Here is a 20,806-nt window from a genome sequence, read left to right as displayed (position 1 = left end):
ATTCTAAGGCACCGCATTGTTTATAAATCCTTGTACACAATTACACACAGATCTGATAAAAGTTGGTGAACATATGAAAAGAAGTATTCTGAAGTGCAACTTGAAGAAATAATAGGTTTTTAAAATAAATTCAAATAAATGTACATAATAAAGAAATTGTTCATTTAATCAGCAAATCTTTAGGCACCAATCCAGTTAAACTACAACAATTCTTTTAAAACAGAAGTGAGACAAACTATGATGTTAATAACGTTCCATCCTCTGTATCACATAGCTATTTCCATGATAAAGAAAGTCAGACATGAAGATGAAATCCATCCCCCACACCAGAAGCAGCTGAGTTGAGGATTAATGAATGATAATGAAATAAAAGGAAGAAAGGCAAAATATAACTATAATTCAGGAGATCAGGAAATAACTCAGGATTAGTTCTGTAAGGACCACAAAAATCTAGCTGACATTGTTTGTGTACACCGTTCACCCTGTGTATTGGTTGTACTGGTGTAAAAGTTGCACTTAAATTGCATACAAAAGAGATTCACTGCATAAATTATTTTTAACAATATTATTTCTTTTCACTTTACAGCTATTCCCACAGCCTTCAAAGATTACTTAAAACTTGATTAGACAGTAATATTTACTTATTTTTTGTACTTGTATAGAACTTGCTATTGTAAAGTATAAGATCTTACTGAAAGTACCATTGTTAGGGGTGGTGTCCAAAGCTGATTTTCCATGTACTTTATCAAGAGGTAAACTCCCTTGGCAAAAAATGGCAGTCACAGCAGCTCTATTGGAAAAATGAATACAGATTAACTTTTTATACATTTTGGTACTATCAATAGCCAAAACAACTTGGCATACCAACACTATACTTGGAGCGTAAATCAGGTGCTAAGGCCCAAATGGACTCGGAAGCTTCATTCTGGTGTCGGGTTGGACCTGACGCCAGATTCATGCTGTATTTATACTATAACTGCAACATTGCTATGAAGCCAATCCACTTCATGCCAACACTACAGTTCTAGTGTGAAAGTATTTATAGAAATTACAACAGAGAAGAAGGCAACTTCACCCATCATGCCTGTGGCAGTGTTAGCTCAACTAGAGCAATCTAATCCATTTTCTTGCCCTTTCCTTTAATCTTTTTGTACTCTTCCTTTTCAAATACATATCCAATTACGTTCTAAATGCTCTTAATAGTCTCTGCTACACTAGCATGTTCCAACTGCCTCAATGGCCACTTGTGGTAAAGCATTTCCTAGTATGATCCAAGTCATCGCTATCATCCTCCTCGAATTCCTATTCTTCAGCTTTCTGAGCCCTCTACTTATCCATCTTAAAAAAAAAAGTCAGGCTGATGATTGCAGGGCCTGCTGTCTTCCCTGCTGTACTTGAGGCATGCCCTAAGACATGGTCCTAAGTTCCACTGTGAGATCTACACCCCAGTTAACATCAAATTAATCGGCAGTGTACTTTTTTCCACATTCTGTCTGTTACGGTTATACCCCATTATGTATATAGTGATGTGATTATTTTATATATCCTCATAGTTACTTCGGTTGTGTCCCTTAGTTGTGCTAATACTGAGGCAGTACATTCATTTGATCTTGAATGCTCTTGTGTGTGTTCTGGCAGATCTGTATGCAGCTACAAAATATTTTTTTGTTCCTGATTTAGGATTTTGTAATCCTGTAGTGGAAAGTTACTGATTACTCTTAAGGCTTTACACTGGTAGCCCTTTGGAAGGGACCTTTAAACTTGCTCTTTGCAGTTCACAGTATAAGGTTCTTTGACACCACAGACAGTTTGGATGGCCTGTGATGGGCCCTCATCAGACTGGAAAGAGCCAATCAGAATTTGTGTCAGTAGCTGTTAAGGACCACTTAGAGGGCCAATTTGTACTTGGTGTGATATTTCATATGACTGAACCTATTCCTTATATATCCCTCCAGATCTATTTTATATGGTTGAAAAAATGGAGGCTCCTCAGTAATCTCCTACAATGAACATCAGACATGAGCAAAAATCCTCTTTTTGTTTGTGATTTTCTAAATAATGTACTTCTTGCCTTCAATGAAAGTTTGCTTAATCTGTTGGGCCTTCTGTGTAATCTTCCTCTATTTTTACCAGCTGTTCATGAAGATAGATAGGAATATTTTATTGGAAAATAATACAGATTTTCTTTCAATGCATTTAGTGATTTTTTTTTGCTCATTAAGGCAAGAGACTTCATTTCTGGGTTATGCAACATTTCCACGGTGCCAGCATCAAGAACTCCACATCAAGAACAGTACAGGCCAACTGCAGAATAAAGTCTATAAAGTACTGTTGACAATATTAATGGATAAACACTTAGTTTTAGCAAATGCATTAACCCATTTAAAATAACCATGGACCTATTGCTTATAAATCCTTTCAAGTGTACTTTAAGCATTCATGTGCTAATATCGCCAACAGTAATTTCTAGGTTTAAAACTCCTAATCTGACTAAAAATGTGCCTTAAATCAACCTAGGAGAAGACCTGCCTCTGCAACAAGTTTCTCTACTTTTGGTCTCTATGAATTGTGCTATACACTCAAGCATCTCATTAGGAAATGTGATGAGTCTGTTAAAACTCATTTCAAATGGTACATTGCACATTACGAATTATAGCAGACAGTAATATTTCATCCCCTTATTCTTAGTCGGATTCAAACACAAGTCCCAGTGTGAAAGGACTAACAATCTAGGTCCCATACATACGTTTAACTTTTTTTTGGTCAGGAATGTTATCATTTCTATTATTTATATACTCTGCCTCTTTATTTGGTATATATTATTTTGGTTTTAACATACACCTCCTTTTCAACAGTCATAACACAGGTATGGTTTCAGACCTGTATCTGTAGGAGTGTGACCCTCAGCGAAGCAGGCCTGAATTACAGTGACATTGGTACCTTGCTGCACATCACCCTGAGGTCAGTAGCAGAGGTGCTTTGTGCATTTGCACCTCTCTAATGTTAAGAGAGTAGGCAGGAGTATCTACTTTCTCCTAACGTTACAAATTTATTTTTCAATGTTTTTAAAGTCCCTTGGATGACCTGACTCCTGCATTAGAAGGCACATTCACTTTAATCTTCAACCAAAACCATTTCACAGTGAGACGAAAGTGTCAATATAACCGCACCCTAAACTTTTCTCATAGTGAATTCACAATATCGATGACAAAAAAATGTTACCTTGGAATGCAGTCTATTCTCTCATGAATAAAAGCACTCTTGGATTCTATCAATCCCACTTTCTGGTATTTGTTGGATGGTCGTGTAGGTGGAGGAGATTTTGTTATTGAATCATTGTTGTATCTGTTTTCTTGTATGGAGCTTTGCTGTTTGGATCTCAACTATAACAGATAGATATAAAACTACTTATTTGTGGATCTGATATAACAACTACTTGCATTTATATAGCTCCTTTTAATGTAGGAAAATATCCCAAGGCGCGTCACAGCACCGTAATCAGCCAAAAATTGACACCAAGCCAAAGCAGAAGCTATTAGGACGGGTAACTGAAAGCGTGGTCAAAGAAGTAGGTTTTAAGGAGGGTCATAAAGGAGGTTGAGAGACAAAGGTTTAGGGTGGGTCTGCCAGAGCTTAGGGCCTTGACTGCCCCCACTCCCTTCGCCCCATGATATAAATTGCTTTGAAAATTCAGGTATAACCAAAGCCTTGTGAAGTCCCAATTTATTCCTGACATAAGGTCAGTAATAAACTTTTTGTACTGTGCCAGTCCTCAATCCACCATCTTTAACCCTGACCGGGCATCAGGCTGGCTCCTTTGAGACAGGGGGTATCCCCTCTACACCTGGCTCATGACTCCTGTCAGGAACGCAGGCATAGACAGTGAGCACCAGTACAATAACAGCCGCGCTCAAACCAGAGCTCCCATTGAGTAAACTGTAGACATCCTCAAACAAAGGTTCCGGTGCTTGGATCAATCCAGTGGAGTCCTACAGTACAGCCCCAAGTCAGTCTCCAGATTCCTTACGGTTTGCTGCACGCGACCCAATACGCCATTCAGAAGAGCCAAGCCTTGCAGCTGCCACAGGAGCAAGAAATGCAAAAGCAGAATGAAGAAAGGGATGAGGAAGAAGAAGATGACCAAAGACGAGCAATGCTGCCAGCTGCCAGAGCTGTACGACAACAAATTATTGGGGAGACAATCTCCTAAACAAACCCTTTCACCGACCTTCTGAATGTCCTCCGACACTACCATTCATGGGTCTTCCCCTTACATAACTAAGAATGTAAAGACCAACATCAATGCAAAAAAAATGTAAAGTTTTTACTTCACATTGTGGATTTAACAATTTTTCTTTCTAGTGATATTGAAATGAAATCACCCTAGTGCAATCCCTTAGAGCCAGGCCTCTGTGCTTGATGACCTATTCGTATTCCTATGAGATGGTTCCCCTGATGCAGGAGCCTGGGCGGTTGAAGGTTGCTGATCATCCACTGAGGGCACTTGAGATAGCCGTGCTGGGTGACTTCAAACAGCTCTGGCCCTTGAGGGCCTGGTTGCAGACTGCTGCATCTCAGCAGCGGCTAGGGCTGCCTATGTGGCACCAATAAAGGCACCGGGTCAGAGGCTGGCAGGGGAGCAGATGTGCTGCCGTCTTGAGAGAGGACAGCGTGAGCCAATGCCATAGTCATGGGTCTGTGACTCTACACTCCCTGTGCTCAGCGTGAGAACAGAGTGTAGGAGTGTAGTGATGGTCTGGAAGCCCCCAGTCCATGCTCCCCTTCATGGATTGAGAGGCTGGGGAGATGCTGGACCCCAGAGCCATGATGGCAGCTGTCTGAGTTCCCAGCAAAGCCCAAAACAGGCCCAATTGAATTTCTACCCCTATTTTTTCCAGTTGATACTCCCTGCAACTTTTCTTAATCCTTTAATCTAAAAGGTAGGACAATCTATAGGCAACTTTCTCCTTCCACGATATCACTACTGCCTTGTCCTTAAAGATATTAATGATAAAATGACACAATATTGGAAACAATATTAAGCAACACAATAATTTTTTTTGGTATTTTACGCAATCATTTTGGCAATGGTCTGACTTTCCTACTCTAATCATTTTTAGTTTCCAACGAAACAAATTTGAAATAGTTGTTAATCTATGGACAGGAATTTGATTTGATTGATTTGGAAGTCACTCCAAAGTCACAACAGCTAAAGGATGAACTCTAAGACAGAAATGCATTTAATTTAATACCAATGTAGTAGAGGCTAAGCTGCAGCCAGTCCTAATTCCTGAAAGAAACAAAATCCAACATAATCCTCTCTTTTAATTCCAAACAGAGTGGCGGACTGCCAAAATGATATATAACTCTATGAGGAAAAATACATTTTCATTGCTTTTTTTCTATATATGACCTATCTCCATTAGATAAAGGCAAGTACTGGCCATATTTTAGTTAATCAAGATGAGACATTAATGCATTCAAATTTAAACCTAAAATAATAAATTAGAGCTAGAATACATAATTGATGGACATGCCACCTGCAGTTTGACCTAGTAAATAATTAACTTGTTTCTACTGACACTATAAGGTCAATTTTACAAAATAACAGAGTTACGTGTGATGGGAGGGCAATATCAGGAATTTAGGCTCTGGATTTTCTGTCTAAATGGGTGGAATAACCTGCAGCACCCACTGACCTCTAGGCCCAAATTCCTGATACGTTCTCCTGGTTTGTGAAGCTCCGTGCCAGGAGTGAAAATTCATAAAATCTACCCTTATATGTAGAGACATGTTCTATAAAAGAAAAATGCAATAGCCTCTCATTATAATACTCTCTAATATATATCCCATTGCTTAAAAGATAATTTTATTCAGCAACGTGATTGGAAATCTGTGCTGCTGGATGAATATTTAAAATTGTAATTTAAATATATTTCTGTCCAGCTCCCCTTAAATACATTACTGCATGGCACTGAATTCACACAGATCAGGAATGTTGCAGCTCAGATGCCTGGTCTGGCTCCTGAGTTAACTGATCTCATCTGGACAGCTGTCAAGGTTACTACAGTTTTTCATCAGCATCCCTGGGCTAGGGTGGGGAAAATGGCCAGGGTTCCTTCATCTAATAGCAATCCCTGCTGGAAGGGAACGTGTGTGGACACGAGTGAGCACAGAGTTGAACTTGGGTATCATGGCACAAACAAACGAATGGCCCAGCAACACCCACTATCCAAGCTCCAAATTAAAAATGGACACTTGGCCAAAATACCATAAGGTGACTGCTGCCTATGGCACCACATCACAGCATCAAGTTTTGTCTTTATCAAAGGAGGTATAAAGGGAGAAAATTGAAGAGAATGTTAAAATGCTATTATAATAACTTTTTGCAATATATAAGGGCCAAAAAGAAATAACTACTCCACAAATTGTTAAATGAAAAACAGAAGTATCTGAAAAACAGTACTCTAGCTGTTATTGTATAATATAAAAAGAATTTGCCTTCATACAGTGCCTTATTACATTTCTTAGAAACATCCTAAACTATTTCAAATTGAATTAATTATATGGTGATGTTAATACTATGTAACATGGCAGCCATTTTGCACACAGCAATGAGATAAATGAAATTGATCTGTTTTTCTTAGTGTTGGTTGAGGGAGGAATATTTACCAAGCGAGCTCTCTGCTCTTTGACTAGTAGGGATGGGCAATAAATGCCGGCCTTGCCAGCGACGCCCACATCCCGTGAACGAATAAAAAAAAAGTAGGGTAGCATTTTAACAACCATCTGGAGCACTGGACCATTCTTTGGGTTAATATCTCATCCGAAGGACGAGGCAGCATGTCTATAAATGAGGAAACATCTATTCTTCTCCAAATGCCCTCTAGGCAACTGTTTATATTGAAAATTGTGTTTGTATTTTTCAAACTGCCTTTTACCCATATGCAAGGTCTCTCACCATCTACTTCTTACAGAAGGAGAAAAGCAGAAAACACCATCATAAAATTACATGTATCGTAAGATCCATTTGTTGTGATCGTGCAGATTTAGCATTCAGATCATGAATTCCAACACTTGATTGCATTACGGGCTTTAACCTTTTATGCTGTTTGCACCAGTTTTTGCTGGGCTTCCCAATGTGTTTTCCACATGAAGAATTTCATAGGTGATTATCTGCTAGTCCCACACGACAAAGAGATAATTATTCACCTGCACTGCACCATGGCAAGCGAGACAGCAACAATGAGCAAGATGAATTAGAGGGATCTAGCTCTGACTAACTAATTATTCAACTTTTAAACAAATTGTGAATGAAAAATTTGCTGAATTAAATGGCATCCATATTGGAAGTAATGGAGGTCACCAGGGAATGGGGAGGATCGCAGAATACCTGCCTTCTGCTATAATGTTCAGCCAGTTACAGTGATCATTTGCACTATTTGCCAGTGGGCTGTGGATGCTCAGTCGTTGAGTATATTCAAGACTGCGATCAATAGATTTTTGGACTCTAAATGAATCAAGGGATATGGGGAACGGGCGGGAAAGTGGAGTTGAGGTCAAAGATCAGCCACGATCTTATTGAACGGCATGTGGCCTACTCCTGCTCCTATGTTCTGAGTGGCTTAGGATGCTGCTCTCGAGGATTTCCTAATGGAACCACTTTGCAACGCTCCTGTAACCAATGCCAGAAGAGCAATTTTTGGTGTGAGGCAATATACCACACAGAGAGAAAATGAAAAGCAGGTAAGAAAAAACAAGAGTAATTTTGCACACAGTGAGATCTCACAAACAGCAATGATATGAATGAACATGGATGAGGGAGGAATGTTGGTGAAGACACTGGGAATACTCTGTACTCTTCACCAAAGCGTGCGAAGGGATCTTATTGGCAGATGGGGCTTTAGGTTAACAGCTCATCTGAAGGACAGCATTGTTTGTGTGATTTATAGACAGTTTTTGCTACTGTCTCTCACTGGGTGGAAACTTGGTAGAGTCTGCCAAAACTCAATGTATGTACGCACGTCCATACAGCTGTCAGATGGAGTCTTTTATCCCATTACTTTGGATTTCAGAGGCGCCACTGGGCCAACCAGTCCCCAACTAAATTGAAATGTGATTTTAGTGCACAGAAGCATAACAGGTAACATTTTAATCGGAATCAATTTAAGTAATTTAATTACGATGTTCTGGTGTTACATCCCATCATAAAATCAATTTTCTTTGGCTGCAGCTGGGTTTTTATCTTTCCTGGTGCTCTGTAACACAGTGTTTTGCCACTACCTAAAATCTATACGAATATGTAAGCTTTCACATCACTTCTACCATATCAATGCTGTGCTTTAAATGATTGTTGACTGGAGGACACATACCAGGAGCTGGTTGCCATGGCTGTAAATTTTCAGACCCCTATGGTGATTATGTCAACTCTGCTCACTAGATGAATACAATGTCCAATGGATTCTCTGTTTCTATCCATAAGCACAAATATTACATATTATTAAAAAGTTAAGAAGAAAACTGAAGATGGACTTACACTTAATGGTGCAGGTGATACAATGCATAGATACATCTGTACCAAATTAGAAACACATCTTGTTTAATGTTGTAGGAAACTTTATATATATTCTTTTGCTTTATTAAGGCTTGTGAGTGTACCACTTTAAATTGATTGCTGCTGATTTCTCTGTATTGGAGACAGTCCATATTTGCACGTGTGGATGGTGATTAAAAACAGTTTTCGGAACATGTGCATATCACTTTTGGCCTTTAACCATTTCATGATCCCCACCTTAGCACTTTACAGGTCAGTCTATGTTTTTTCTCCACCCAGGGTCATTGTGTGTGTTTTTTGCCCCTCCCCTTTCTGGTCCCTTGTAAAAGCTGTTCATCTGCAATATCTTTCAGTTCAGAGGACGGATTTGTACCTGAAACATTAACTGACCCATGTTTTCCCGATGGATGCTGCCTGATCTGCCGAGCATCTCCAGCGTTTCCTTGTTTTTGTTTTAGGCGTCAGTCATTTGCTGAGGAAAGCTGCTGGATTCCAACTATACAAACAAATGGCTCTGAAATGTTTGGTGCTAAAATATATAAATTTCATCTAGCAATATCAAAGACCTTTGATGGTCATTCAGGCCAGAAGTTATCATTGATTCAGAACATTTTTACAGGGAGAGCTAACCGCTGATCCACTGGGTGGGGGGAGGGAATGGGATGTATGCTGTTAGCAGGTACTTTAGTCACACATGGTCACTGGGCCTTCACTCATACCTGTGATTTGTAAGTTTACTCAATTGTCAGGGGTAACATCTTTGACCTCGCTGTGTCTGCTTACGATCACAGAGCACAAACATCTAACTCCTAATCAAACTTCTAAAAAAATTTACTTTTTTGTTGGCGACTGCTGAAGAATGCTGAGTGGAGCAGGTCTGGCACTGTATCAATTAGCCCCATCCAATTTAGGAGGGGTCTAAAACAGGCCTCTTATTTACAAATGTAAGGAACCTAATGTCTGTTTTAGGTGGCCTCCAGAGCCAATCTGAGGTCAGACATATTTCAGGCATCTTGGAGGCAGCACCATGAAATTGGTGATTTCTGGCCCTGTTTTGCACCCAAAAAAAGATGCGGTGAGGTCCAATTTCTTCTCCAGTAATTGGCAAACTTAGGAAAATGTGGATTTGCAAACAGATGGCTCCAGCAAAAGGGCAGAAATATAGAGAGAAATAAAAGTATGCAAGATGTTCTATGCACGAGTAGAGAAATGCTCACTACCAAAAAACTTTAAGAGGCACTCCAAAGCAGGCCGGGCTCATTGAGCAGTCATGCACTCATTTTACATGAGTGAGGTGTGTGCTGGAGGTGGAGCTTTACCTGAAATCATGAATATCAAGATGGGACCTCATTTGCCTAAATATACCACTGAAATGAAACCCAGTCCTTCCTGCAGCACATTCTCATTCAGACCATCAAACTCACACATCAGAAATATGGGCTCACCATGAGTTGGGCATGTGAGCTCAGAGCCTCATTTTCCATCATGTGCCTGCCACCAGTGGAGCCTTGTAAAACTGGCCTTACTAAGCCAACACTGTGCCCTTGCTAAGTAGTTTCAGCTGAGTTCAGGAGAGCAAGAATACAAAATGGAACACTGTTGAGCAATTCTGCCTTATTTATAAACATATCATCGCAAGAGTTATCTGAGAGGTTATTTTACACAGAACCTTTAGATCTGCAAAACATTTTATTATTCAAAACCTAGAGACTCAGTCAAGCATTAAATCCTTTATATCTACTGCACTTAAATTAATTGCTGCAGTTTAATTTTCGCTTTGAATGAACCTGATTTGTAGATTATAACCTAATACCCACAGTCCGACAGAGCAATTATTCACCTGTTATCTAGACTAGAGGGTTTGTGCCATCTCCAACGAGAAGGTTATATGACAAGAGTGTTCTGTCCAATCCTGGGCACTAGTTCTTTACTAGATATTGTTCGCATAAGTTAACACTACGGTTCATATTGAGCAAGAGCAAGCTTACAGGAATGGCCCTTGGCATGGAAAGAATGAGAGAGCACAAGAGAACTTTTGTTGCGTGAAACATAACATCATAACAAAGTCAGTTTGCCACAGAAACTTTTCAGGCTGAATCCATGATTTTATGTAGCAAAGTGGATTCAAACGTAGTTCTGTGAAAATTGTTTATTTTGGCTGTTGTGATGGGTGGAAAAAAAGCTCTGTGCATAATATTAAAAATAACTACGAGTTCTAGAAAGTTTCTTGCACCCTGTAAAGATGCTTTCATTCATTAATAGAATTAAATATGCTGTCAGAAATTAATTTCTAATTCAGTTAAAAGTTCCAAAAAATTGTTATATATCCACATTAATAATCTGCTGGTATAGGCTATTCCAGGAATCCCAATGACATTTAGATATAAAAAGTGTACAAAATGATTTAAAATGCTTTCCTGAAAATATTGAGCACTGAGTTCTCATCATAATTTTCCAAATAAGCATTTTTTCTCTCACTGCCCAAGGAAGAGTGACTTTGTATACATTTCCACAGCACTGAGCAAAGCAGTAGCAGAGAAATTAATCATACAAACCTAAAATTGATTCACAAAAATTTAACTGACTATCAAATTCACAAGAGATATCTATTGGGGGAGGGGGAAGCTAGAGAGAGACATTCTATTGTTGGAGGAAGTGGGAAGAGAGACATAACCTATCGGAAGGAGTTGTCCTGTTTTATTTTTGTTTTTGTACTGCATGCAACACCACAGAAGATTAACTAGTATTTGAGAAATATTCTTGCATTAAGAAAATTTTTATAAAAATTTTATTTTTTAAAAAAATTCTTTGGGGTAGATTTTCAACTTGCTGCCCGAGTGGAAAACTGGTGTTGAAGATTGGCTGCCTGTTATAGAAACTGTCCGATTTTCGTTTCCATTAAAATAAATGAAAATGGGGTGATTTCAATAATGGGCTGTCGATCCGTAACGCCAGTCTTACAACCTGGGCATCAAGTCGAAAATCTACCCCCTTACTTTTAGGAAAAGGATTACAATTATCATACATTATAATTAGAAAAAATACAATAGCAAAATGTCACGTCCTGACTTCTTGCTTCTTAGATCATGTCTAGATTTTTATCCAGCACAGGATGTTCTAATCAGAGTAATGCTTTTGAAACAATATTAAGAACAGACACTAGATGCTTGTCTCATATTTGCAGATGTTGGCCAAAGTACAAAGCAATAATATGGTCACTGTATCATCAATTTACCACATTTAATTTTCCATCTGTTTTATTAAGTTTCAACACAAATCATTTTTTCTTACTTAACAGTATTTTAAATGGAAACAGCTAGGTCACATATTGCCTTTATCAGTGAAATGTGTTTTTTCCATTGCTCTGTTTGCCTGCCTGTTGATTTACAGATAGGAACCATTGTCTAGGAAGACTAACAAGGGGGATTTTATACTTTTCTATGACAAGATATTTACTATTAGAGAAACTATCACCGCTATCTACAGAGATGTACAGTGCGACTGTCTTCTTTTCTTTGGTGCACTATTCATTATCAGTTCGATAGCTTGTTCTATTTTTGGTCTTTTCTGCCCTCCTTACTTTTGATTTTGCTGTTCCCGTATTTTACCTTACTCTCAGGCGATTCCCAACTCCCACTGACTTAAATAGTATCTTCATTAGCCTTAATATTTAGATAAGCTTTCAGTATTGTGATCAGGATATCTGTTGGAGAATTATTTTAGCTCTTGGAATTAACCTGGACCTCCAAAGATTCTTCTCCCATCTTTTGATAAGTGGTAGACTATCATATCAGGCCAGGTAATAGTTTTAAACTATCAAGCAAATTTATTGAAAAGATGAATAAAACAAAAGTTAAGTTATCTAGCTCCTGAAAGGAAAATAATAAAAGAAAAGGTTATCACGGGCAGTAATCTTGGGATTACTACCTGAGCCACATGCTAATTGGCAGAGGGATCAACGGATCAGGAAGGTGAATACATGGCTGAAAGACTGGTGTGGGAAGGAAGGGTTCCATTTTATAGGACACTGGCACCACTGCTGGGATAGGAAGGAGCAGTACCCCCGGGAGGGGATCCACCTGAACCGGAATGGGAGCAGTGTCCTAGCAGAAAGGATAAATAGGGCTGTTGATAGGACTTTAAACTAGTAAGACGGGGAGAGGGATCTGGTGAGGATAACTTAAGTCTGAAGAAAAAAGAAATAGGAAATCAGACCAAGGTAAGGAATAAGGGTACAAACGTCAAGGAACAAGTACAGTTCTAGAACATAAGTTCATAATGATTATATTTTTAAAAGTGAGGGGAACAATTATTAAAAACAAATTAAGTTGCCTGTACAGCGACGTGCACAGCATCTGAAAGAAAACGGGGGAACTGGAGGCAATCCCACCGCTGCCAGAATTTGAGGCGCTACTTATTTTTGGCACGGACTAGATGAGCCGAATGGCCTCCTTCCGTGCTGTAACCTTTCTATGATTCTATAATTCATAGCGAAGAACCAGATGTGGTAGAGATAATTGAAATATGGCTATGTAAGGAACAGGACTGGCAATTAAATATTGCATGATATGTATTTAGAAAGGATAGGGAAGGAAGAAGGGGGTGGGGTATCTGTACTTATTATAGACAACATAATGACAGTAGAAAAAAGGGACATAAGTAATAAGAGAAACAGAATCCATATGGATTGAGACAAAGGATAAGAAGGGATTGATCACGTTACTAGATATATTCTACAGGCCACTGAATAATGGAAGGGAAGTGGGGGATGAAATATGTAAACAAATCTATGAAATGAGTGAAAAACATCAAATAATAATCATGGGAGATTTCAACTACCCCCAAATAAACTGGCAAGAAGAAAGAGGGAAAGGGAATGGAGTTTTTACAGTGTGTATAGGACTCCTTTCTTACCCAGCATCTGAGAAGCCCAACAAGAGGGGAATCACTGCTGGATCTAGTAATGGGAAATGAGCCAGAGCAAGTGTAAGGGGACATCTAGGCATAGCAATCATAACATAATAAGGTTTAAAATAATGATGGAGAAAGACATAAGTAAGACCAAAGTAATAGATTGGAAAAAAGCTAATTTTGATGGGATGAGAATGGAAGTAGGAAAGGTAAACTGGAAAAAAATTGACAGACAAAGAGATAGAACAGCAGTGGGAAATATTTAAAATAGTGATCAATACAGTTCAGGAGAAATATATTCCTCTAAAAAGCAAGAACAAACTAGCCAATAATGACACATCATGGATGAATAAAGAGATACGGTAAAATTGAAACTAAACATAGAAAATAGGAGCAGGAGTAGGCCATTCGGCCCTTCGAGCCTGCTCCGCCATTCAATATGATCATGGCTGATCCTCTATCTTAATACCATATTCTCGCTCTCTCCCCACACCCCTTGATGCCTTTTGTAACTAGAAATCTATCTAGCTCCTTCTTAAATATATTCAGTGACTTGGCCTCCACAGCCTTCTGTGGTAGAGAATTCCACAGGTTCACTACCCTCTGAATGAAGAAATTTCTCCTCATCTCAGTCCTAAATGTCCTACCCCGTATCCTGAGACTGTGACCCCTCGTTCTGGATCCCGCAGACAGGGGAAACATCCTCCCTGCATCCAGTCTGTCTAGCCCTGTCAGAATTTTATACGTTTCAATAAGATCCCCTCTCATTCTTCTAAACTGGAATGAATACAGGCCGAGTCGACCCATTCTCTCCTCATACAACAGTCCTGCCATCCCAGGAATCAGTCTGGTGAACCTTCGCTGCACTCCCTCTATGGCAAGTATATCCTTTCTTAGGTAAGGAGACCAAAACTGCACACAATACACCAGGTGTGGTCTCACCAAGGCCCTGTATAACTGCAGTAAGACATCCTTGCTCCTGTACTCAAATCCTCTTGCAATGAAGGCCAACATACCATTTTCCTTCCTAACTGCTTGCTGCACCTGCATGTTTGCTTTCAGTGACTGGTGTACAAGGACACCCAGGTCCCTTTATACATCAACATTTCCCAGTCTATCACTATTTAAATAATACTCTGCCTTTCTGTTTTTCCTTCTGAAGTGGATAACTTCACATTTATCCACATTATACTGCATCTGCCATGTATTTGCCAACTCACTCAACTTGTCTAAATCGCCTTGAAGCTTCTTTGCATCCTCCTCACAACTCACGATCCTACTTAGTTTTGTGTCATCAGCAAACTTGGAAATATTACATTTGGTTCCCTCATCCAAATCATTGATATATATTGTGAATAGCTGGGGCCCAAGCACTGATCCCTGCGGTACCCCACTAGTCACTGCCTGCCATCCCGAGAAAGACCCATTTATTCCTACTCTCTGTTTCCTGTCTGTTAACCAATTTTCAATCCACGCCAGTCTATTACCACCAATCCCATGTGCTTTAATTTTGCACACTAACTTCTTATGTGGGACTTTATCAAAGGCCTTCTGAAAATCCAAATAAACCACATCCGCTGGTTCTCCCTTATCTATTCTACCAGTTACATCCCCAAAAAACTCCAGGTTTGTCAAATATAATTTCCCTTTCATAAATCCATGTTGACTTTGTCTAATCCTGTTGATATTTTCTAAGTGTCCTGTTATCACATCCTTTATAATAGACTCTAGCATTTTCCCTACTACTGATGTTAGGCTAACCGGTCTGTAGTTCCCTGTTTTCTCTCTCCCTCCTTTTTTTAAATAGTGGGGTTACATTTGCCACCCTCCAATCTGCAGGATCTGTTCCATAATCTATAGAATTTTGGAAGATGACAATTAATGCATCCACTATTTCTACGGCTACCTCTTTTAGTATTCTGGGATGCAGATTATCAGACCCTGGGGATTTATCAGCTTTCAGTCCCATTAATTTCTCCAGCACTATTTTTTTACTAATACTAATTTCCTTTAATTCCTCCTTCTCACTAGTCCCTTGGTTCCCTAGCATTTCTGGGAAGTTATTTGCGTCCTCTTCCATGAAGACAGAACCAAAGTATTTGTTTAATTGCTCTGAGGAAAAGGAATACTCTAAGTACATAGACAATAAAGGAGAGGATGACAAAAGGGAATACAAAGAGGTTAGGAAAGAAGTCAAAAAAATTAGGAAAGCAAAAAGGAACTACAAAATCAAATTATCAAAGAATATAAAAAGAAATAGTAAAGTATTCTACAAACACAAATAACAAAAGAAAAATCAGAATAGAGATAGGGCCACCATGGGATACTGAAGATAAACTCACAAGCAATCAGAGCAAAATGACAGAAATATTGAATAGCTACTTTGCTTCAGTATTTACCAGGGAGACTAACAAAGTGGGCATGACATTAGAAGAAGAGATCATAAAAGATATAAAAATATTTAAGATAGAAAGGTGGGAGATAATTGATAAATGAATCAAACTTAGAGAGGATAAAACCTCTGGTCCGGATGGATTGCATCCGTGAATATTTAAAAAGTTAGGGAGGAGATAGCAGAGGCACTATTACATATATATAAAAATTCATGAGAAGAGGGAATAGTACCAGAGGACTGGCAGACAGCTAATGTTATTCCTATATTTAAAAAGGGATATAGAACAAGTCCAGGGAACTACAGATCAGTTAGCTAAACTTCTGTGGTAGGAAGATAATGGAATCTTTACTCAAAGATGTTATAGTAAAGCATCTAGAAAATATAATAAAGAATAGTCAGCACAGATTTCAGAAGGGAAAGTCATGCTTGATCAACCTTATTGAATTCTTTGAAGAAGTAACAAAAGAGTAAACAACGGTAATGCTGAAGATGTAATATATTTGGATTTTCAGTAAGTTACCGCATTGTAGACTCATGGCTACGGTCAGGGCATGTGGAGTCAGGGGACTGGTAGCAGAATGGATAGCAAGTTGGCTACAAAACAGAAAACAGAGAGTAGGGGTTAATGGTAGTAACTCAGACTGGCAAAAGGTGGAAAGTGGTGTTCCACAGGGATCGGTGCTGGGAACATTGTTGTTCACAATTTACGTTAACAATTTGGATTCAGGAATCGGAAGTACAATTTCAAAATTTGCGGACGACACCAAATTGGGAGATGTAGTTGATACAACAGAAGAATGCAACAAAATGCAAGAGGACATTAATAAACTTGCAGAATGGGCGTGTAATTGGCAAATGAACTTCAATATAGATAAATGTGAGGTGGTGCATTTTGGTAGGAAGAATAAGGGGCCACACACTGCTTGGATAATAAGAATCTAAATGGGATAGAGGAGCAAAGGGATCTAGGAGTATAGATACACAAATCACTAAAAGTAGTGACGAAAATGAGTAAGGTCATAAAAAAGGGCAAATCAAGCACTGGGGCTCATTTCTAGAGGGATAGAATTGAAAAGTAGAGAAGTTATGTTTAACTCGTAGAGAAGCTTGGTTAGACTTGGAGTACTGTGCACAGTTCTGATCTCCATATCATAGAAGGGATATAAAGGTATTAGAGAGGGTGCAAAAAAGATTGACAAAGATGACACCAGAACTGAGAGGATAAACTTATCAGGAAAGGCTGGACAGGCTGGGGCTCTTTTCTCTAGAAAAGAGAAAGCTGAGGGTGACCTGATAAAGGTCTTTAAGATAATAAAGGCATTTGATATAGTAGATGTAGAGAAAATGTTTCCACTTGTGGGGAGTCCAAAACTAGAGGTCATAAATATAAAATAGTCGCTAATAAATCCAACAGGGAATTCAGGAGAAACTTCTTTACCCAAAGAGTGATAAGAATATACAATGCATTACCACAGTTCAGGCAAATAGCATAGATGCATTTAAGGGAAAGCCAGATAAGCACACTAGGAAGGAAGGAGTAGAAAGATATGCTGATAGGGTTAAATGAAGTAGGAACGGAGGAGGTTCGTGTGGAGCATAGACCAGCTGGGCCATATGGCCTGCTTCTGTGCTGTAGTTTCAATGTAACTCGATGATGTAGATCGTAATCTCCATACTAAATTACTATTCTTCTGAATTAATATTTTATCTACACAGTGATTCTTTTCTTTTATTTCTCACACACTGAAGCTGAACTAGCCTAACTTCGCTCTTGAAAAGTTCCAAACAGATCCTTGCAATTCAGCTCTGGCACATATATATATTCCCCTAACAGTTGTGGATTTAATTAACTGATAGCCGGATTCATTCGTAGAACTGGACAAATCACACAGTATGGGTTTGTTTGAATGTGGCTTGGCTTCTCCCTCAGGCCTACAGTTTGAAAATCAGTTCTAACTGGCAACTATTCTATCAGTATAGGCTGGGACTTAGGGTGACCAATTTCCGGTCACAATGTCCCATGCCCGATCCCTTGCCCTGGAAGTGCCCGGGGCACCCGCCTAAAACAGGTTTTAGGCATCTTGAATATGTTAATCAAAAACTGGTTAGATCACGGATCCTTAAAGGGACCGCTGGAGGCTGCTGAAGAACAGATATGTTTTTGTTTTTTTTAAAACTTACCATAAAGTAGATCCAGGCAGAGCAGGGGTGCTCTTCCTGGATCCACAGCAATACTGTGGGCAGCTGCCGACTTACACACAGAACCGCGCCCCCCCCCCCGCCCCCACTCTGTTCACCTCCCACCCCCTCTCAGGACCTATCTGCAGGCCAGTTCGGTGTCCGAGCCAGCCAATTTTGAGAAGGCCCCCACCGGTGAGCAGTCCAACTGGTGTCCACAGCTTACTGGTATTATGTAGATGAAGCCCAAAGCCCAATTTCCAGCAAGCCTTGGGACTTCCTCTCTAGGCCACGTTGCAGAAAAAAATGACCCAACGAGGAAGCAGCAAAATTAATAATAAAAACATTGTTGGAAAAATAAACCATTTTAAAATGTATTACCTTGTGACACTTTGGGTTTCCCACTAATTAGTACACAATTGCTTCAGTCACTGCAATATCCTGTGGATCAACAGCTCCAGTGACTGAATGCAGAACAATCATTGCAAATATACTTTTGGATTGAAAACCCTCTCATATAGATTTCTTTCCTCGGACCACGTACAATTTCCTTTGCCAATAATGCATCAAAACAGCTGATAAAAAGTGACACCTAATCTATTGATTTTTTTTCCCTCCCCATGGAGAAGCACCTGCTCTCCTCATAGTGGAGAAATACAACCTGCATCGCATCAGCCGGGCACAGCATGTAGGTGTTCCAACATTCTGCACCACTGTTCCACACTAACTACAAAACGTCTGCCAAATAACTTCCATTGCAGTCAGGTTTAGAAAAAACATAAGGAAATCAGTCACCATCTGTACCAACAGGCCCAAACAGAATGTTGTAGCAACAAAGCTGATTCTAAAACAAAGTGGATGAAATTCTTTTGAACAACTTTCTCTACAAGTTTAAACCACAGTCAAGGTAGATCACTTTAATGTTACATCCATTTTTTCCCCTCTGAAAGGCAAGTGACTGCTTTAACTTCCTTCCATTTTTAACATAGCTACAGTTGGTGACTAGAATAAAGTATTTAATATACATGGATTCAGTCACAATCAGATATTAAAAAATCTATATCTTTATCAAATGGAAATTTAATAGAGTTTAGTTTCTGGTGGACCTTTCGTGATTTCAAAGGAACATTTTTTTAAAAATTAACCACAGTAGATCATATAGGACTTGCACATCTGCCTGTGGCAAGAGTCACAGAGGCAGCTCTGCAGTCTTTCTAAGAATTATATCCATAAATATACTCCATAAATCTCAGTTTTTCCCATCCCCTACAAATAAAATTCTGGTGCTTTAATAGATCAAATTATGGATCACTGGGAATAAGCAGCAAAGCTACAATTTCACTGAGGGCTTCAGATGATTTTATTAGCTAGAAGAGTGAAGGAAACTGGTTTGGATGTGTTTATCTGGTCTCCACCAGCATTGTTTTTTAAAACCTGCCATCATCTTTATGAAACGGCCTGCTGAAAACCTACAAAATACAACTACATTTAGTGGTAAATAAGTGCTTTATAGACATCACCCGAACATAGATATTAAACTGCAGCATCATTCACCACATATAATTATATATTTGCAGATCTCTGATAGTGTTGCTCACAATAAATCAAATGATGGAGTCAATTTTAATTCCCAACGGGTTTCGGGAGTGTGGGGAAGCCCAGATTTCAGGCCAAAAGTATTTTAATTCCTAGGCCTCATCGATATGCCACCGGTCAGCTGCCCACTTGAAATAGGCTGGCGGGTGGGAGCAGAGGTTTGGGCAGCCAGAGGTTACCAGCCAGCACCAAAGGAAGACCAATTTCACCCCCATATTGGCATAAATTTTTTATCTGTATTGCCTATATGATCTATGGTTAATAAAAATAAGTTCATATTTAACCACAAAATGTCCACTGGAAACTAAACTCAGATTATATCTAATTGTGACAGAACCCCTGTATATTCAATACTTTATTCTTGTCACCAATTGTAGCTACTTTAAAAATGGAAGGAAATTAAACCCAATTTTCCTTAAAGCAATCACTTGCCTTTTAGAGGAAAAAATGGATGTAAAATTAAAGTAATGTACCTTGACTGTGGTTTAACATTGTAGAGAAAGCTGTAAAATATCACCTAGACAGAACTCAGAGAGGAAAAACAGGCGGCGAAGATCTCTCACTCATAAATGGAACCTACCCAATCTGAATAAATTGCCAACCCTGCTCTGGAGAACTTGAAGATCAAAAAAGGCCTGTGTATGTGCATGATTTATTTTATTTTATTATTTCAGCATCTGGCTTTACATGTGCCAAGAAAATCACCATAGTGGTAAAATTCTTTGTTCATTATTGTTTAATTGCAACAATGTATAAATGTGTGGCAGAGTTTTAGGCAAATTAGACTTTATGGAGGGTGAAAGATGGGAGGCCATCAAGAATAGTGTTAGAGTAATCAAGTCTGTAGGTGACAAAGATGTCCATAAAGGTTTCAGTGGCAGTGGAACTAAGGCACGTGTAGAGGTAAGCAATGTTGTAGAGGTGGAAGTCAGTGATCTTGGTGATAAACAGGATGTGAGGTTTAAAGTTCAACTCAAGTTCGAACAGGCAATGCCAAGATTACAGACAGTCTGATTCAGCCTAAGAGGGTTGAGGAAGGGCATGGAATCAGTGGTACAGGAGCACTGTTTGAGGTGGGAGCCAAAATCAATGGCTCATGTCTTCCTATGTTGAGCTGGAAGAAGTTGTAACTCATCCAAGACGATGTCTGGCAGACAGTCTGACAGCATGGA

The 20,806-nt window shown here is 39.2% G+C and overlaps 1 protein-coding gene across 1 annotated transcript in view; it reads right to left on the bottom strand.

Moving 5' to 3' along the window:
• LOC137326775 (uncharacterized) overlaps nucleotides 1-20,806 on the bottom strand; it is a 113,115-nt gene that overhangs the window by 44,725 nt on the left and 47,584 nt on the right. The window contains exons 9-10 of the mRNA XM_067992170.1: nucleotides 3,223-3,383; nucleotides 702-790 (exon numbers count right to left, since the gene is read on the bottom strand). Of these exons, the coding sequence (XP_067848271.1) occupies nucleotides 702-790; nucleotides 3,223-3,383 (250 nt within the window). The remainder of the gene's footprint in view (nucleotides 1-701; nucleotides 791-3,222; nucleotides 3,384-20,806) is intronic.

Source organism: Heptranchias perlo, chromosome 10 (assembly GCF_035084215.1).
Source record: "Heptranchias perlo isolate sHepPer1 chromosome 10, sHepPer1.hap1, whole genome shotgun sequence".
NCBI classification, from domain to species: Eukaryota; Metazoa; Chordata; class Chondrichthyes; order Hexanchiformes; family Hexanchidae; genus Heptranchias; species Heptranchias perlo.
The sequence above is the reverse complement of the archived record's forward strand: the minus strand, read 5'-3'. Positions and strand labels throughout refer to the sequence as shown.